Source organism: Quercus suber, unplaced genomic scaffold, assembly GCF_002906115.3.
Source record: "Quercus suber isolate HL8 unplaced genomic scaffold, Cork oak 2.0 scaffold_434, whole genome shotgun sequence".
Lineage (NCBI taxonomy): Eukaryota > Viridiplantae > Streptophyta > Magnoliopsida > Fagales > Fagaceae > Quercus > Quercus suber.
The window spans coordinates 478491-498190 of NW_027069885.1; the positions used below are offsets into that span (position 1 = coordinate 478491).

Genomic DNA, 19700 nt, shown 5'->3' on the forward strand with positions numbered 1-19700 from the left:
TCAACATTTAAAATTTCTATTGGCTTTAACTTATTTCTCTGGATTTTTAGCATAATTCATAATCTTAGATTGTTGGTCATTGATTTTGTAGTCATTGAAAGTGAGCAGATATTGTCAATATTCTATGTAGTTTGTTGTTAGTCTGTAGTTTTTTGCTATTTAGGACTCAAATACACTAAGCAACATTTGCTTTTTTATAAGATTCTAATGTTTGTTTTGTGGGGACAATGCTTGATTGTTTTTAGTGTTGATATGTTTACAGGAGGAGAAATTTGGACTTTGCAACAGTTTTTGCACTATGTTGGCTGCAACAGTTTTTGCAGACTATTTTATCTTGCTTGATACTATTCCTTGTTCAATTTGTTTTTATGGATTTTGGTGCTAGGCTTCGATTTAAGGCCTTTGTTGCAGCATAGTTGTCCTCCCTAAATTGTCTTGATTCTATTCCATAGGAGCACAAGTACGTAAACTTTTCTATCCCTTTTTGTCATTTAGCTGCTAATTATGAGTTTAGGCTGCATTTGTGTGATTTTAATTTAATTAATTTCTACATGCTCATCATGTTTTTAGCTGGCTACTTTTTAAGGAGTTTGTTGCAAAAAACTTGGCTTTTCATGATACTATCCCGAACTTTTCCTGAACTGTGTAGCTGGGTATTTGTGTATTTTCAGTTTGCTACATGTGGCAGATTCAAAACTTGCGCCACTGAGGGTTGCACTCTCGTCCTGTACGTTTGTCTTCTTGTCTTGTTTCCGCTGATGTTTTCTCGCTTTCAGTGGAAGGTTGGTGGGCTAATAGTATCAATGTCCAGTCAAGTCTTTATTTGATCTCGGGATTCCAAGGCGGCTACTATTTAGGCTTAGAATTAATTAAGGGAAATGAGAGTTGCTTAGAACAAGGAACAAGGTGTGACAAAACCTTCTTAAGGGAAATCTATCTCTTGAAAATAGCACTAGGCTAATCTATGTAATTGCATTAAAATCTAATCACAAAGTAACTACAATCTAGTACTTATACTAGTTGTTTGGTATTGGCAACCTTCTAAATGCTTGACTAGTGTCTAATTCCTATTGGCTAATGCTTAAGTAATCATCTAACTAACTAACTAACTAACTAACTAGTTATAGGAGGATTAGGATGCAACAACTTGAAATGCTTTGCATCAGGGCTCTCCCTCTTAAGAAGCACCTGACCTTAAGTGCTCTTGGTTGCCACAAGTTTTGTATGAATTTCTAGCCTTTTTAGGATGATGCAGTTTCCTTGTATAATGAGTTTGCTGCTGTTGGCAGCACACCAAAGGCTACCGCTTCTGCACGGCAAAGTCCTACACAACTGAACTGACCTTCACTTGACCGTTGGCTTGGGTTTACTTTCCTCTTCTTTGGTTGCAAATAGTAGGGTTGTACCATCTTGTACATAATGTGTATGCTACACCTTCTACCATGGATAGTTTGCCTATCATGTTGACATGGCCTTCCACTTGCAAGGAAAAGATGACAAACATTCATGGTCTTCTTATCATAAAGAGCACAATCTTGAAAGCTAATGATTGATAAGAACCCTAGGCACCCTCTTGAAACTCTAACTGATCATACACGGGTTCTTGAATGCATTCCTTCTCTTTATTGTTTTCAATCAGAAATATGCTATCACTCACTTCTTCTTCTTATTCATATTAATCATACACAGGTGCATTCATTAGCATATCTTCCTTTGGTGCTTGCAAGGTATTATCAAAGATTAGAGTTATACCTTCTTCTTCAATCCCTTCCACCATATAGGATTTTCCTTCTGACTACATGGCTAACTTCCACTTGTTATGGGCTTCATAGACTTATACTCCACAATTGTAACATTTGAAAATTCCATTGCTTGTGCTATGCTTGCATTTAATGGCTACATTTGATAAACCAGGTACTGCATTAACAGAAAAACACTTTGCTACATTTCCCTTGTCCTTCTTTGTCTGTCAATAATCATTCTTGGTTGGCCGAGATAGCTGCCAGGGACTTGCACTTGTTGGTACTTGGTTTCTTAAGGCTTCATATTTCAATGACTTCCTATGCAAATTTTGGAAGATAGTTTGCATGTGGTTAAAAGGCAGAAATTTTGTTTGTAATTGTCGCTTCATTTTGAACAATTCTTGAACCTTTACTTTTCCCATTCTCACTCATTGCCCCTGCAATTGCTTCCACCAAACAAATGCCCTGCCCATGAGTTTATTTGCCACCAATTTCACCTTCTTGTAGTCTGGTACCTCATGGAAATCGAAGCTTCTTTCCACTTGGTTAAGCCAATCCACAATTTTTTCATGATTCAAGCTACCATAGAACTCAGGTAACTCAATCTTGAAGTTGGATCCCCACTTTTGCTCATTATCCCTTGGCTATAGAATACGAATTTGCATCTCATGTGTTATCCTTTAGTTGTAAGCAAAAGGATACTTATAGCTTCCTTCATTTGATGCCTCACTTCCATGATGATCATGGTTGTTTGGCTGCTGTATTTCATCTCTTCGACCCTTCTCAGTCAAGGCATGGATTTTCCTGCTCAATACTTCCACTTCATAGTCTAAGGCAAGGTGCTACTCCAAAACTTCTAGATCATTGGCTGCATGAGTCTCCAAGGCTGCCTCTTGAACCACTACTTTCATCCCTTTGTCCTTCCTTTCCTTCTCAAGCACCATCTTTCACTGCTGCAGAATCTTGCTAGCAAAATTGAAGGCTTCTACTTTGATAAAGGTAAGGTATTAGCACTGGGAATGAAATCAAGATAGGATCTTGAAAGATTCATGATGACATAAAATGGGAAACAATACAAGAACTTAAATCCTAAGGATCTCAAGCTCTGATACCAATTTGATGCAGGGATTTTAAGGGGGCCTGCTGTTCAGTCTTAGAATTAATTAAGGGAAATGAGAGTTGGTTAGAACAAGGAGCAAGGCGTGACAAAACCTTCTCAAGAGAAATCCATCTCTTAAAAATGGCACTAGGCTAATCTATATAATTGCATTTAAAACTAATCACAAAGTAACTACAATCTGGTACTTATACTAGTTGTTTGGCATTGACAGCCTTCTAGATGCTGGATAAGTGTCTAAATCCTATTGGCTAATGCTTAAGTAATCATCTAACCAACTAACTAACTAGTTACAAGAGGATTAGAATGCAACAACTTGAAATGCCTTGCATCATTATTAGTTTGAAGATTTTGCTTTTTTGGAATCATCCATGGATCAATGTGTTATGTATGCTTTTGTATAAATTGGTGATGTTCGTTTTGTGGTTCTCAAACTTGGACTGTGTTGATTGTAACGATAAGAATGTTGTTGTTATTTTGTCTTGATTCCACTTATTCACTTATATCTTTTAATTAATTGTTTCCTCGTATGTGATACTAAACTATTCTGTGTTCAAGTCTTTTTGATAGATTTTTCTTTCAAGGTGTTTTGTTTTTTTTTTTTTTTTCCTCTATGAAGTTGGCTTTTCTAGATTGATTTGGTTCACTTCTATAAGTCTGGTAAATTTTTTTTTTTTTTTTTAATGTCACTTGTCAAAAAAAAATTATGGGTAAAAAAAATCTGTGGCTTTGTAAACACAAATTGATGCTTTGATTAGGTGTGTTTCTGACTCTATTTGTTTGGTTTTTTGTAATTCCAGCACTACTTGGCTTGTTTTTTTTTTTTTTTTTTGGTTGCTTTTTTCTCTACTGCCATCTACTTGGTACTTATCACAACTTAAAGTACAACAACTTTTTAGAATACTTGATCATCAATTTTGTCATTTGGCAGCCATATAAGAAACGAGTTGTAAGCTTTAAACATTTTTTTTTTTTTTTGAGGAGGAAATCGGTAAAATTCATTAAAGTAAACCGGCTAAATCAACCTCAAGTACATGTGAAAATTGTGATAGAACTTCCTTCATCCATACTAAAAAGTATGGAACATTAATTGCGTGTTTGGCCAAACTATGAGCAACATTATTACAATCTCTCGTTACATGAGAGTACAGCAATTTTTCAAAACTGTTTGAGAAGTGCTTAGCATCATTGATGAACGAACCTATAGAGGACATGGAACTCTCAGGATCTGTCAGAGCTTTCATAACCAGCAAAGAGTCGCCTTCCAGCACCGCATTGTTGATGCCTATCTCTGCAGCAAAAGACAGCGCCCATGCTGCTGCCATATCTTCGACCTCGTTGCTGTCATACACCTGATTAACCAGCTTGGAGCAGGAAGCCATCACTTGACCGGAGCTATTTCTGACCACCACGCCTAGGCCAGACTTGTTTTTGCCGGAGAACACCGCACCATCGAAGTTGATTTTCACCATCTCCGCTGGTGGTGGTCTCCATCTTTTACTGATACGAGCTGTATTCTCCTTCAGAGGTACCTGGCAAGCTTGGAATTCATTAAACCAGTCTTTGGATTGTTGGACTATTTGGTGGAGAGTGCTGGCGGGTTTGTTAAGCCGAATCTGGTTCCTTTGTGTCGAAACAGACCACATTATCAATACCACTATTTCCACATCACTTTGCTGCTGCATTATCGTGGACAATTGATGTTTGAAATCCTGGAAATTTGATTGACTTCGAATAGGCCCACTGCCGTGAGTATCCCACACAATATCGAGCTCTTTGCACGTCCACGGAGCATGCAAAGGAGTTTCATGGGCAGCACGACATCGTTCACATAATGGGTCGTTGATAATTGTTCTTCGCACCAAGTTCGCTTTGGTGGGCATCGCATTACGGCAAGCTCGCCATAACAGATTTTTTACTTTGTTAGGCACCCTGAGAGACCATAAAATCTTCTCCATAGTGTTGAATCCGCATTTTGGGGCTGTTGAGAAGGTGGCACTTCAGTTTCCTCCTTCAAGAACCTATATCCCGACTTACAATTGTACCTGCCATCTTGTGAGTGGGGCCATATAAGAGTGTCTTCTGATGCAATACGGCTGAGTGGGAGTTTCATACCTAGATATTATGTTCACTTGTTTTAACAATTGCCTTGTGTAAACCCTCTTTTCTATTGTAGAGCTATGGTTTTTGTATCCTATTTCCAGTTCCATGAGATAAATATAGAAGAAATAAAAGTCCCAATCTGAATTCTAAGGTCAACCATCCGTAAGCACTCAGCAGTGAAGGTACGATGGGATATACCTCTCACCATGGTTTAAGCCATAGGAGTGTCACTCATTTAGGAGGTTTATTTCTTTTTAGATAATGATAAGATCTAGTAGTAGGAAAAGCCATATTCAGCACAGATGGAGAAGAAGAAAAAGAAGAAAAGACATGAATAAGATAGAATATATGGCCTTGGATTAAACTGTTAAAATTATCTGTTGTTTGAGCTCAATTAGCTGGAGAGAGATTTATGTGGTTCATCGACCAGGATTAAGGCTCATGGGGGAAAGTGACAGGGTGTAAGGAAAAGGGAAACTGGTGAGGGAGAGAACAGGAGATTTGTGAGGTAATGGGAAGGAAATACACGGGGCATAGAAATTGAATGGCAAGGGAGGGTGGGTAGGGTAGAGGTGTTTTGAGAGCTAGGTTCTGACCAACTGCTGACAGAGGTTGAGAAGAAGATTGTCAAGACCATGAGGTGGAGAGAACTGTATAGCAACAGTTGAACCACTACAGACGAGTGGAGAATGACACAGAGTTAAGTTCCTTGAAGGAATTTTGAATCTGATTAGTTGATTGACAATTAGGTTGCTGGATTCAATTGTGCTCTACTTTTATATGATATGAAATCACTTTTAAAAGGCTAAAAATTCTGGGATGACATTATTAGATACTTAGAACCTGTGTGTGCGTGTGATATTTCTGTAAAACAAATACTTAAATTCACCCGAAACATATCTTCTTTTGTTCACAAATTTTTGAGAATTGAAACCTTTGGATAAAAATCCTAAGCATTACTGTCAGAGCCAATGTCCATAATGTTCTGGTTGCTATCTTTTTCTCCACTCCTTAATTGTTTCTTCATTCTTTTGATACTGATGGTGTATTTGAAGGGATATAAAGCCCAAGGTGCCATCCTGAAGATGCCGCCAGGGCCATGGAAGCTTCCTCTTATAGGGAACTTGCATCAGTTGATAAGCTCAGGCTCACTACCTCATTCTTCCTTGAGAGATTTAGTAAAGAAACATGGACCAGTTATGCAGCTCAAGTTGGGTGAGGTTTTGGCTGTGATCATTTCGTCACCAGAATTAGCTAGAGAGGTGTTGAAAACCCATGAACTTAGTTTTGCTCAAAGGCCAAACCTTTTTGTGGGTGAGTTTCTCTCATATGACCATTCAGGTATTCTTGCCTCTCCCTATGGTGATTGCTGGAGACAAATGAGAAAGATCTGTGTGTTGGAACTCCTAAATGCTCAACGTGTCCAGTCATTTAGATCAATAAGAGAAGAAGAGGTATGGAATCTTATCGGAACTATTTATTCGTCCAATGGACTTCCCATCAATCTCAGCAAGAATTTACTGTCCATGTCAAATAGTGTAACTTCTAGGGCAGCATTTGGAGAAAAGTACAAAGGTCAAGATGAGTTCATATCTCTGGTTAAGGAGATAGTTATGCTTAGTTCAGGTTTTAACATGCCAGATTTGTTCCCTTCACTTAAATTTATTGCTATATTTAATGGGATGAAGACTGCCTTGGAGAGACTACACCAAAACATGGACAAATTTCTTCAAGATATAATTGATGATCGTAAGATGAATATAATAACCACTAGCACCACCAATGACTTTTCACGCAAGGAAGATCTTCTTGATGTGCTTCTAAAACTTCAGGAGTCGAGGGAGCTCAAATTTGAGGTCACAACCAAGCACATCAAAGCTGTCACTTTGGTATGACTTAACAAACTTTTGTAGTATTCAGTTTTTTTCAACTACTAATATGATTTATATAATTCTACTTTTTCAGGACATCTACCTTGCGGGGGGTGAAACTACAGCAACAACCTTAGAATGGGTAATGTCAGAGTTGCTAAGAAACCCACGGGTAATGGAGAAGGCACAAGCTGAAGTGCGCAAGGTTTTCGAAGGAAAGAGGAAAATTGAAGATGGAGACATCCAGAAGTTAGATTATGTAAAATTAGTTGTCAAAGAAACTTTACGATTACATCCTCCTGCTACCTTAATCCCAAGAGAGTGTAGAGAAAGATGTGAAATCAGTGGATATGACATACCAACCAAAACCAAGGTTTTGATTAATGCGTGGGCAATAGGGAGAGATCCAGATTATTGGGTCAATGCTGATTGCTTTCAGCCAGAGAGGTTTTGTGGTTCATTTGTTGAATTTAAAGGGACTAACTTTGAATTCCTTCCATTTGGGGCTGGAAGGAGGATGTGTCCAGGCATAACATTTGGTATTGCAATGATTGAACTTGCAATCGCCCAGTTACTGTATCACTTTGACTGGAAACTACCAAATGAGATCAAACCTGAAGAACTTGACATGACTGAAAATTTTGGATCAACTTGTAGGAGAAGGAATGATTTGTACTTAATCGTCTCCCCTCGTATTCCTTTCCTTAATTAAATCAATTAAGGGTATCTGAAATGGTCCTAGTTGTAAGTGTGTCTGTTGATCATTATGAGAATATGTTAGTTTGGGTGGTATATTATAAAAATGAATTTTGAAGAGTTATCTTCATTTGAATATTGTTAGTTTGTGTTAAGATACAATATTTCAATAAATTTGAGCTAGTCCCCTTAAGACAGGTATTCAAACTCACTGAGCCTCTGCTTGTATGATGAACATAGTATAAAGCTCAATTTTGTAACCCCCCCCCCCCAATCGTCACCGTGATGGCATTGGCAACATAAATTCTTAACCATTAATATAATCATTCAATTCATGATTTTCTTAGTGTTCTATACATTTTCAATAAACAAAATCCTAAGGATTAACACATTTCTGCAACCTAAGATTGCTAAAGACATGAATAAATAAAAAATTTAAAAGGAAAGAAAGTTAATAAAATTTTCTGCTGTTAAACTTAAACCGGATGATTCCCACAAGAACCACGTTTTGTTTGAAGTGACTGACTCAAATCAAAATCAAATGGTGTGTTTTCATTGTCTGACTGATTCACTCACGAGCCATTATTAATAAAACAGAAACACGCAAACGTGAGAGTGAGACGAGACCACCAAACCAAACCAAACGCAGCTATTTCTGTAAAAGACCAAACGATGTTATTCCGTATTGTCACCAGAATTTGTTACAGATACAAGAAATTCTGTGAAGCAGTTAGACGAGATATATTTAATCTGTAATTAAGAAATTAGGTGACGAGTGTTTATACAATCACACAGTTATATAATTTTCTCCAAATCTTTCTCTGCTTTCCTAATTTCACTTTTTCTTTCACTCTTTCAATTCTCGCTTAAATCACTCTTTTTTTTTTTTTCTTTTTCTTTTTTGTGTGCCTCTTTTTTTCTTTGATTTCTTCACAAAGAGCACCAGACACATCCAAATTAACACAATTGTTATCAACCCCAGCGGGACAGGGGAATCTTTCTATGAAGGAAGCAGTGGAAGGGAGACTTGCAATTAATCATCGAACACAGTGAAGCAGTGGAATATTTTTGTATTATTATTTGTCTATACCACATACATAATACATTTGCCCGAATCTAACATTAATTGCTTAAAAAAAATCTTTGCTTTCAAAAAAAAAAAATTCTAAGTTTTACACTGAATTTTTATCTTTTATTTCTGTTCTCCAGTCCATGCGCCAAACCCGTGCCTTGCCAAGAAGCACTAAACTTACATGTCTTGCCAAAAAGCACTAAACTTAGCTTAATATGAACATGACAACAATTTAAAACTTGTAAATTTTGAGGCACTAACTTCTTAAGAAGGGTGAAGAGTGGGGTGAGCTAAAAGCTAAATAAGAGACTACATTACATGATATTCTCAAGTAAAAATACATATTATAATAAGTGTGGGGATTGGAACATAGCCCTCGCGGACTTTGGGCTGAAGAGACATTCCCGAAACAACACCTTGGTCCATGTCCCAACTTAGAAAAGCCCAAGCCCAAGAGAAGATAGCTTCTCTAAATCAATGCAAAGGTAATACGAGGAACTAGTTTACCCCAAGATACAATGACCTAATCGAAAAGAGATCAACGGATTCACCGAAGATGCAACTTTGGTCCCCCCCACTTTCCCCCCCCCCCCCTCTTTTATGAGGAGCGCAAAGAAGATGACACAAAGTCTTATGTACAGTCACCTCCATATTAATTAGCTATTCCTACCTAATGTCAGTTTCATTAAATGTTGAATGACTGGGCTGAATAATGAAGACATCTCAAAAGTTTACCTTCATGATCAAGAAATGGCAGGAGGGGAGTCTGATGGGACAAGTATTTCCACAAATTCAGCTAAGAGAGAAACAGCTAAAAAAGAGGATTGAAGGAGGGATAAAAGGAGGGGGGAGCCAACAGAAAAGGATATCTAGAAAAATTAGAGTAGAAGAGAGAGAAAGCAAGAACTAGTATTTTTCTTTGATTCTCTCTTTGTATTTTGGGAATTGGTTTTTCTTAATCAAAGTCTTTGTTTTCATTCATTTGTGCCATCAATCATCTGTTCAATTTTCCTATTGTGGAGTTTTACCCCCCTTTGCAAAAAAATTATCAATGGTAAAAATAGTAGTTAGTAAACAGTAGAATTCGTTTTAGAAGTGAACATTTAATTAAATGATGAAAAATGTATAGCTATTAAATAAACAAAAGCCCTATAAAACGTTTTTGCTTAAATTTCAATAAACAATATACACTGAACAATGCCCGGTACGAAACATTTCATCATTAAACCACTCAATTTGGTTGCCTAAGAAATATATACTAACGGAAAAACCTTTCGTTGCCAAATGTTTTAGCGACAAAAACTTTTGTTGCCAAATCATTTAATTGAAAAAAAATAACCATGGGCTTTTGTCACCTAATATTTTCCTCAACAAATGCCGTATTTAGTGACAAGATAATTTTGTCGCTAAAGTTTTTTTTTTTTTTTGGTTCTAATAGACTAGGATACGAAATGTTTCATCACCGATTCTTTTATACTTTTAACCTTTTAATTTTAGCCTAATAGGAGAGAAAAAATTGAGTTGCCAATTATTTTTATTTTTAAAATTTTGACTTATTAGGTGACAAAAAGTTTCGTAGCCAATTATTTTTTATTTTCATATCTAAACTTATTAGGTGACAAAAAATATTGTGGCCAATTGTTTTCTAGTTGATTTATGCTTTTTTCTTTTATTTGTTTCAGTACATTAACTGTCATTACAACATTATTTTGTATCTTGTTCATTTTAGAGAACACATCCATAAACAAACCATCCATACAATCCAAAAGTAAATAAAAGACATTTATAATATTAACAAATACAAGTAATTTCTTTACAACGCAAGTACAAAAATTACAAAAAGTAAGAAAACTATCTTATAACAATACAGAAATAAGAATGAGTTCAAGCAATGCAAAAGAAAAAAGAAAAATCTTTATACCACCAATCTCATATCAGCACAAATGTAAAAAAACAACATTAAGACTGAATAAGAAAAAAATTAATTATGATAATAATATAAGAAACATTTTTGACAATGCAGTGAACTAATAACATCATTGCATTAAGTCACCACAACTCCTAAAATTTGAGTTTTAGAAAGAAAAATATAATTTCAAGTGTTATTATGCACATTTATGTGTATCTCAACAACCCTCCGCAGCATTAAGTATCATTAATTTTACTATATAATATAAATCAAATAACTAGAATATTTGTTCTCCAAAAAAAAAAAAAAAAAAGAACTAGTAAAATTAGAGCACATGATCTTAAATTTTGCATGCATTCTATTCTCCAATTCAAGTATGTGAGCAATTTAAAACGTTTTAGTTAATTACACATCAACCAATCTACTACAAGTAGTCAATTCACCCAATTCAAAAATTGGATAAAAAATCATTACCAATCTTTTTGGTTGGGGAAAAATGTTAGCCAACTTAGAAGCAATGAATTTTTCAATTTTCTTTTTATTGCAAAGAGATTTGAATAGATACATATACATATACAAGTACATTTTCTTTTTATTGGTAAGTTACACAAACCTAATCAATTTTGAAATCACAATCTCACTTCATGAAATTAGTCAGTGCACCTAGTGAATTACATTATCGTCTCATATAATCTGAATTGGGCCAAAAAGTTTCTCGTAACCCTCCTCGTTGCCCCTAAAGGGGAGAAGCTACCATTACACATACACACATAGATAATGACCATTTTTTTCTCCATAAATATCAAAGAAGAGAATAAAAAACCGAAAAAATACATATAGTTTTGACAATCCTTTTTTTTTTTTTTGCACAAGTACTTGTCCTGAACTATGAATTTAAGATAACGAAACTATATTAGAAGATGATTATTCAAGCCATAAACAATCCATCACATTTCGGTTATCCTAAAATATTTCTCATAAAGCAATTTCTGCAATAAGTTTGTAAATACAAATAAACCACCCAATTAACCAAGTAACACATACCCAAAGGACCTTATACACAAAGCATTATATATAATTACGTATATTTCAATCATAGTTCTATCATATGATACACTATACGTATCATATCATGTATAAAAATTTTTGTATTATAAGAACGTATTGTAAGTACTCATAAATCGTACGATACCTAGATATGTGAATTTAAAATGAGTTTTTTTTTTTTTTTGGGGTTAAAATTTGTGGTTTATTTCATTTAAACAAGTTAGACTTTTTTTAAAAAAAAAAAAAAACACAAAATTATTGAGATTTTTAATTCAGTTTAATAAAAAAAAAATGTCCATGAGGGTTTTTTTTTTTTTTTTTTCTTCCCCTCTTCTCATTCTCCTACAAAATTTGGACTACACACTTGATACTATTCTTTCACATTTACAAATTTGTTTTCTATGCTATGCATAATGTATTAAATGAAAATATGATTATTTCTATTTTTGTTATTATTTTTATAAGTGTAAGAAGCTAGAATGTCAAGAAGAAATATAAAGAAAAAATTACTAGAATAAAAGAATAAGAAAAAAGATAGTAAATGTTGATGACAATGAAGAAAATGTCAATGAAGAAATCATTTTGCAATATGATAAACGTGACGATAACATTGACTCAGATGGAGTTGATTAGCTAAGATGTGTGAGAGACGTCTCCCTCAAAAAAAAGATATTCGGGTACCTTTTGGAGCACCTCTCTTTTTGGGTAAATGGTATGGAGTTGCCACTTATTTTTCTTTATACAAAAACATAAGAAAAAAAAAAATACTAATTACAAAATACATGACTGAATAGTTCCATTCATTGATTGAATAAAAATTACATATCTGGAAAATTGAAAAGTTACATAGCTTTGGGTCCTAGTTACAATCTACCAAATATTTACATGACTTGTTGTCCTAGTTACATTCTACCCAAAACAAATGAAGACAAGGCTAGATCTACTAAACCAAAAACCTAAATCTGGAGGCTAGGTTATGGAATGGGAAGGTGTTAGGCACCCATTCCACCTAGACAAAGTCTGGTCTTCTAGACTCTTGTGACCAATGTACTATGCTATGCATGTCATGCATGATATGTTGAACATGTAAATGAAAAATTAAATCACACAAATTTATGTATGGATGTGTAGGGACTGGATCCGAGCACCTCCGCTGCTGGATGAGTGGACTCAGACCCAACTAGCCCAATACAATGAATTTGTAGAAAATGAGTTTAAAAACTAGGCCTTAATGAGAATTACAACAACTAAACATGGTAGTGAGTGGGTGGAGTGACAAGAACATGGACTGAAGCATGAAATTCTACTCCTCTCCACTATCCAGACGAACGTGTATCCCTTCTTATTTCTTCAGTGCTTAACTACCAAGGTTGGGAAAGTTCTACAAATTGCCGTTCTATTCCCCCCCCCCCCTCTTCCTAGAAGGATTTCTTACATTATATATCTCCTTTTTAGTTAATCTTAGCCCTACACTTGTTGATTAGGTAGGTCACTACTTGAGAGCCTGTCCTATCAGCCGCCTTCCCATTCTTTCTGTGGGTTACAGCAACCAAGGCTGCACTATTCAAGAGTCATTTCCTCATTAATGCTGCCAGAACGTTAGTTGTGGGCATTTAATGTGGAAGTGACTGTTTATCCTGGAATTGTTCCTTCACTATGCTCCCATGGCTGACATATTGTACTTGCTCTTTCTGTTGGGATGCTCTGGGAGGCTCCCTTTGATGGCCCATTGCTTCCTCCTTCCATGGTCTTGGTTGGCTAAGGACAGGATTGTCCTTGGCAATGTTCCTGGGCAGTTTGGACTTTCTCACTTCGTCCTTGGGCGTTTCTTCCTCCTCAGCATAGGCCTTGGGCTTGGTATAGAGTGGGTCGGGGTTGCCAAATTCTTTGACCCCACAATAACCCCTCGAAATCCTGCTATCCGGATCCTCAGATGGAGAGGAGGATTTTGATATCCTCAAGCTGTCGTAATGGCTTCTCACGTCTTGTCCTTCATTAGTGCTAGAGTCTTTTCACCTGTCTAAGGCACGTTCTTGGCGTTTTGGTATACGGAGTGCGCCCTCATTAAATTTTGGCCCTCGATGCGCCCCACACCCAACGGTATGCTGGTAATCTAACGGTGGGGATTTCGTTGCATTTATGGGTAGGAAATCTGTACGGTTCTTTTTAATTTGAGGTATAAATACCCATTTGAATCGACTTGTCTCTTCACTTTCACATTCAAGAGCTATTGTGCATATATCCTGAATTCGATCAAATCTCTAGTCAAACACATGACTCTTTTCAGCATAAAAAGCCTGTCCGAGGAGCTTTTCCTCATTTTTGTAAGTCTTCTTCTCACTCTATCTCGTGTTTTCTCCCTTCTGATTTTCTTTCCCCCTATTCCTTTCTCTCTTTCATTCTTCCCCGAGTTTTTTGGTTGTTCTTTAGGATGGATAGGTTTAAGAAGTTGGTTAAGTCTGAAGAGGCAATGGAGAAATTCATCGCCGATTATAGGATACCCAGTAATGTAGGTTTGAGGCACTGTGAAGAAGGGGATTGGCTTATTAGGAGAAAAGAGGGTGAAGTAGTGATTCCCATAATCGCCTTCCTAGAAGGTGGTATAAGAATCCCTATAGGGCTGGTGATGAAGGACTACCTTAGGCATTTTAGATTGGCTCCCACCCAGTGTGCCACCAACGTGTTCAGGATCTTAGGTTGTGTGGACGCCTTAAACGAGAAGATAGGGTTAGGGTTAACCCATCACGATGTAAATTGGTGCTACAACCTCCAACACTTAAAGGACAAGTCCTACTACATGAAGACAAGGGACGATAAGGTTTGGCTTATTCAGTGCCTCCCTGAGTCTAGCAAAGGGTTAAATAAGGACTTTCTCATTGTGTCCAGGGAGTGGCACGACTGCCTTCACTGCCCGACAGTAGAGGGGGAGCCAGGTGGGGTACTCGGAGTAGGGGAGGGTTAATCTATTATGTTTTCACAGTTTTCATTGTCCGGCCGTTAATACTAATGTGCTTTCTTTTTGTAGATCCATACGCCTTTGAACGACACTTCCATTTGGTCAACCGGGAGGATTTGCAAGCCGCTCTCAGGGCAGAGGTCTTCGTGAACGAGGCGGATAACCAGGTCAGAGCCGCCCATAAGATTCTTAGGTACGATCCCCTACAGAAATCATTCCCGGCTCCGAAGTACGTGATTAGAGCCAACGATCCTCGGCTCCACAAGATCATCATAACGGAAAACAAGTTCTAGCTCCCCGAAAGATCCCCTGTCCCAGAAGGTGTTCTGGCATTAGGCCCTTCTTCATCCCATTAGGCTGTAGAGGCCGAGGGAGAAAGTGCAGAGAGAGAGGAGGAAGTTGCTGCTTTAGGTCCGTCTGAGGACGAATTTGGTGTTTCGAAATAGTCAATCCGTCCAAGGATCCTTTTGGTGACTTGGGTGACTACAACTTGATTAAAGCAGACCTTCTATCAGCAAGGATTGGTTCTCAAGCCGAGATGGGTTTCAAGAGACAACCTTAAACCAGCCTATTTGATTTGATTGAGGGCCAGCCGAGGAAGGGTGCACTAGGGAAGTCATAATCCAAGCTTACCCCTCCCTCGCCCAAGCGTTAGCTTGTCTAGACTAGGTCATCTTCCACTTAGTCTTGGCTTCCACCTCCTCCACCTAAGCCAAATCTGCCCTAAGGGTTTGAGCCCACTGATCCCAAAAATAAGAAGGACAAAGACAAACGGCCCATGGGAGCAGACAGATCTCGATCCTCCCAGGAGAAGGATGAAGCTCGACGGCCCTCCAAGCAACAAAAAACTGGGCACTAGGGCCCAAGAAAGGAAATGGCCCTATAGGCCGAGCCCTAGGCCTAGCTCCCCGCCCCAATGCTTCACGGGGAGCCTTTGATGGACAATGCTTCCCTTAGGGACTTTAGAGGTGGCAAAAGCACATTCATGGTCGATGTGTTGGAGGGATCTCTGCTACTCCTTGCTGACATGGCTGAATTGGAGAACCTGAGGAGGTAGGAGGTGGTCTTTAGCCTGAAGAGGTACTTGGGCATGGTAACCTATCCAGCACTTGAGACTTCGTTGAATCTTGTTCTTTAGTTCTCAACTTACTGTGCACTTTTTTCGATTGGCAGGCTATCTAGGCCACCTACAAGTTGGATGAGAAGGCCAACAACCAAAGCAGGGCCTTTGATCTCGAGCGCGACAAGCGTCTGGATGCTGCTCGGACCCTTAAAATCTCTGAGACCGATCTATCAAAAGTAAGGGAGGAGTTGAAGGAGATGACAAGGGCACGAGACAGCGTTGAGACAGGCCTTTCTGATGCTCAAAAGTAAGCCGAAGATCAAACAAGGCACCTGCTTGATGCAGAGGATCAGCTAAAGATCGCTAAGGAGCAAATCGTTGAGCTGAAGAAAAAGATGGCCGAGGTGGAGGGGGGCCAAGAACGTTGTATAATGTGCCAGGTTTGAGGCTTTAAGGGCCAAGAAGGAGGTAGAATTTGCCAAGGCCAAGGCTGAAAGCTCTAAGGAGCAGGTGGAGGAGAAGGCTTTTACCGCGGGAGTGGTTGAGACCGAGGCTAATCTCAAGGCTTAAGTACCTGAGGTATGCAGATACTACTACTCCTAAACTTGGAATGAAGCCCTCAAGCAAGCTAGAGTTGAGGCTTCATTTGACTTGTGGAAGGCGGAGCATGTATACTATCCTCTTGCCATCCTTGAGGCTGCTCCTCCGACTAAGGCCGAGGTGGCTCTTGAGGAAGTTGGTACTGCTCCTAATGAAGTTGCTTTGGCCATTGCCACTTCCGATGTGCCTACCAAGGAAGTTGAGCCTGTTGGGGTGACTGAAACAGACAAAGGTCTAAGCAAAGAGGCGCCCCAATGCGCTACAAAGTCCTCCGTAGGTCCCCAAGCCCCTGATGCCGAGGAGGCGCCCCTCTTAGTTGATCCTTGGCAAGAATTGCTCCCTTGATTGAGGGCCCCAAGGAAGGGATCAAAATAAAGCAGAAGAAATAGGCTTCCTTGGCTAGCTCTAGTTGTATTTTTGCCTTATGTTTTCTTCCCCCCTTTTTTTTTTTGAACATCGTAATGTAACTTTCAGATGGAATATACGAGATTTCTTTTTTACATTATGTGTTTGTTGTTATTATGATGGGTTCTGCTACTTGTATGACCTGCGCTTTGATTATTAGCCAACCAATCTCAACGGTGTGACTTGCTTTCCATTTTGAAATAACAGCCAAAAAAGGTAAAGTCCATAATGATAGTTACCACTTAGATTTTGATTAATAATTGAGCCACCTTAATACTATGACTTGCTTTTGCTGAATAGACTATAAAAGGAAATAACCTTATAATATGAATCCTATACCTCATGAATTTGGTTGTCAGGGGAGGTGGTCCGAAGAGCCAGACTCACCCTTTTTTTTTTTTTTTTTTTTNTGCAAATTTATTGACATTCAAGAAAAAGATTATAACAATCATATAGAAAATATCATGCTTTAAACAAAAGGACAATTAACAATTCATAGATATTTGAAAAAGAAAGAGATATAATATGCATCATCACATCACAAGAGAAGGGTGAAGGAAACAACCTCTTGCATGAGCACACTTGGTTCTTGGGAGGATGTTTTAGGATTCAAAGAAATTTGTTCAATTCTCTTTGAAACCTAAAAACCCTAATTTTGCAGCAACACTTAAAGAGAGGATCAAAAAATATGTGTGATTTGAGAGTAAAAAAACGTATGTCTCTCAGAGCGTAAAAAAAAGGTGTTAAATTATGAGGTTCAGTCTTTATTTATAGAGGCCAAAAGACTCTAAAAAAATAGGTACGGACGATTATGGTTTGAATCCAGCCACATCCTTTTGCGCAAAGATCGAAAAGGGTGTGCACTATCGTCACCCAAAGGCCGTTAGGCCAAAGTCCAACCAAGGGAAATTCGGCCCTTTTAGAGTGCCATTCGGCACTCCAAAAGTGCCGAATTGGCTCTTGGAGGTCGAACGCACTTTCGTGTTCGGCTGCCATTTGGTCTCTCCTTTTAGGGTTTTTTGGCCAGTCCTTGTACCTAGACATGTTTTCAACCTTCATTTATGATTTTTTGTCTCTTTTTTGGATAATTCAAGCTTTTTTAAGAGTAATTATCTTGAAGATAATTACCTTAAAATAAAATTTGATAAAGTTCAGATTATCCACAGTTTTATTGTTATCCAATCATCCCTTTTATTCCCATGCATGCATCCCTATTTTAGACACTAATTATCAACCAATCACAAAATTATTTAATTACTTTTAATTGTTTAACCAATTCGAAAACTGGAAACACCATTGCGACCGTTAGAATCTCAAGATCATTTTTATGATATGAAATGAATGAATTAATGCATGTAATGCAAAGGCAAAATGATGCATGTGATGCAAAGGCAATATGATGCATGTGATGCAAGAATGACTTTTTTTTTTTGGTATATGGATGGTCACTCCAGTCATCTTCCTTAATTAAATCATAGGTGCAAAATCGAGTGTCTGCAAGATGATGAAAAGAAATTATTATTATGACTCATATATCATGTATTAATACTTTTAAGTTCAATTTTGAATGTGTGTGTTATAAACATATGTTAATTTGATTTAACTAGCCAATTTTTTAAATATTATTGTACGATCCATAAATCAAATACCGGCCCAAGGCCAAGGCCCTCGTAAGTTAGGCCCAACCCAGTCATACCAAACAAGTGATGGAGAGTCCGAGCATGGTATAGTATGAACCATCCCAAGGCATCACCGAGAACATTACATAATGCCTTAGGGATATTCGCCTACCAGGCGTAGATTTGGAGGTTGGCACAAGTTCTAATGGGCTCAATTCAGAAATGTGCAGCGGGTCCTATTTGATCAGGAATATAGGTCAGAAAGGGGCCCACCTTTTTGGGAAAACCACAACTCATGATGACAAACCCACTAAGGAAGGCTATGAAAAGGGGAAGAGATGGTGTAAGAAGGGGTTGGCAAATCTGAGGAGAGAAAGAGAGAGTGATACATGAGAGCAAAAAAGAGAGAAATAGGTAAAGAGAAGGAAGCTTAGTACATAGCCCCGAGATTGCACGAGAAACACACAGAGGGGATAAGATTCAAGTAGGTCACAAACTCCTTCATTTGGGCTGTTAGGTTAGCCTCAAAAGGATTTACCTATAGTAGGAAACTCTTTACCCACCTAGGATGGAGGAGCCACATGTAGGAGAACGATTGGTTGGCCTTGGAGGCAATTGTTCAAGGGTCTCGAGGCCAAAGGAGATTGGAGAAGGAATGAAAAAGGAAGTGGGACCGCATGCGAAATGAGCAGGAGACAAGGCTTAATTCGAATAAGGGATCTTTATAGGGAGAAAGATTGGTCTCTTACATTCCTGAGCATTCGTACCATAGTGAATGGGACTAGGAGATAGAAAACTTGCAGAAGTAGGTTAGAGAGTTGGAAATAGAGATTAAAGGCCGACGTCGAAAGAGGGATCGTGAGGGATCTTCTAGCAATTTTAACTATACTAGAGGCAGCACGGCTAGGTTTTCCTACCGAAGTCATTCACGAAAATCGAGAGACAGGTCCAATGAAACTATAGGGCGTCGTTCTACACGTTGAAAAGGGACGGGCACGGGCACCCCAATGCAGCCTTGGATGCCATGAGCCGGGCACTTCAGAGAGCTACTCAATCACCGTTCTCTAATGAGATAGAGCATACTAATATACCGAGGCATTTCAATTGTCCACCGTTTACCTGCTACAACAACAAAACCAACCCGGTGGAACACGTGAGCCATTACATCCAGCTGATGTCCTTATATTCCTGAAATGACATGTTGATGTGCAAAGTGTTCTCATCCAAACTCAGGCCCACGACGATAAGGTAGTTCAACAATTTAAGGAAGGGGTCCATACACAACTTCAAAGAATTGATTCAGGTGTTTGGGGCCCGATTTATCACTTGTAGTCTGATCCCCCAACCCATTGACGCATTGCTGTCTATGAGGATGGGTAGTAAGGAGACTCTCTGGTCTTATGCCAACTGGTATTGGGAGTTATACAATGAGATAGGGGGAATGAACAGGTTACAGTGAGCACATTTAGACTGAGGCTTCCCTAGGAGTCGAAATTAAGG

At 38.3% G+C, this 19700-nt stretch overlaps 2 protein-coding genes across 2 annotated transcripts; one reads left to right on the forward strand and one right to left on the reverse strand.

Moving 5' to 3' along the window:
- Positions 1-3860: 3860 nt before the first annotated feature.
- Positions 3861-4742, reverse strand: LOC112018416 (uncharacterized). Its single transcript, XM_024050942.1, has one exon. It carries the CDS (start codon positions 4740-4742, stop codon positions 3861-3863), a length of 882 nt encoding a protein of 293 aa, XP_023906710.1.
- A 925-nt stretch (positions 4743-5667) lies between these two features.
- Positions 5668-7740, forward strand: LOC112018415 (desmethyl-deoxy-podophyllotoxin synthase). The gene is made up of 2 exons (XM_024050941.2): positions 5668-6851; positions 6928-7740. Exons 1-2 carry the CDS (start codon positions 5934-5936, stop codon positions 7543-7545), a joined length of 1536 nt encoding a protein of 511 aa, XP_023906709.1. The 5' UTR covers positions 5668-5933; the 3' UTR covers positions 7546-7740.
- Positions 7741-19700: the final 11960 nt, after the last annotated feature.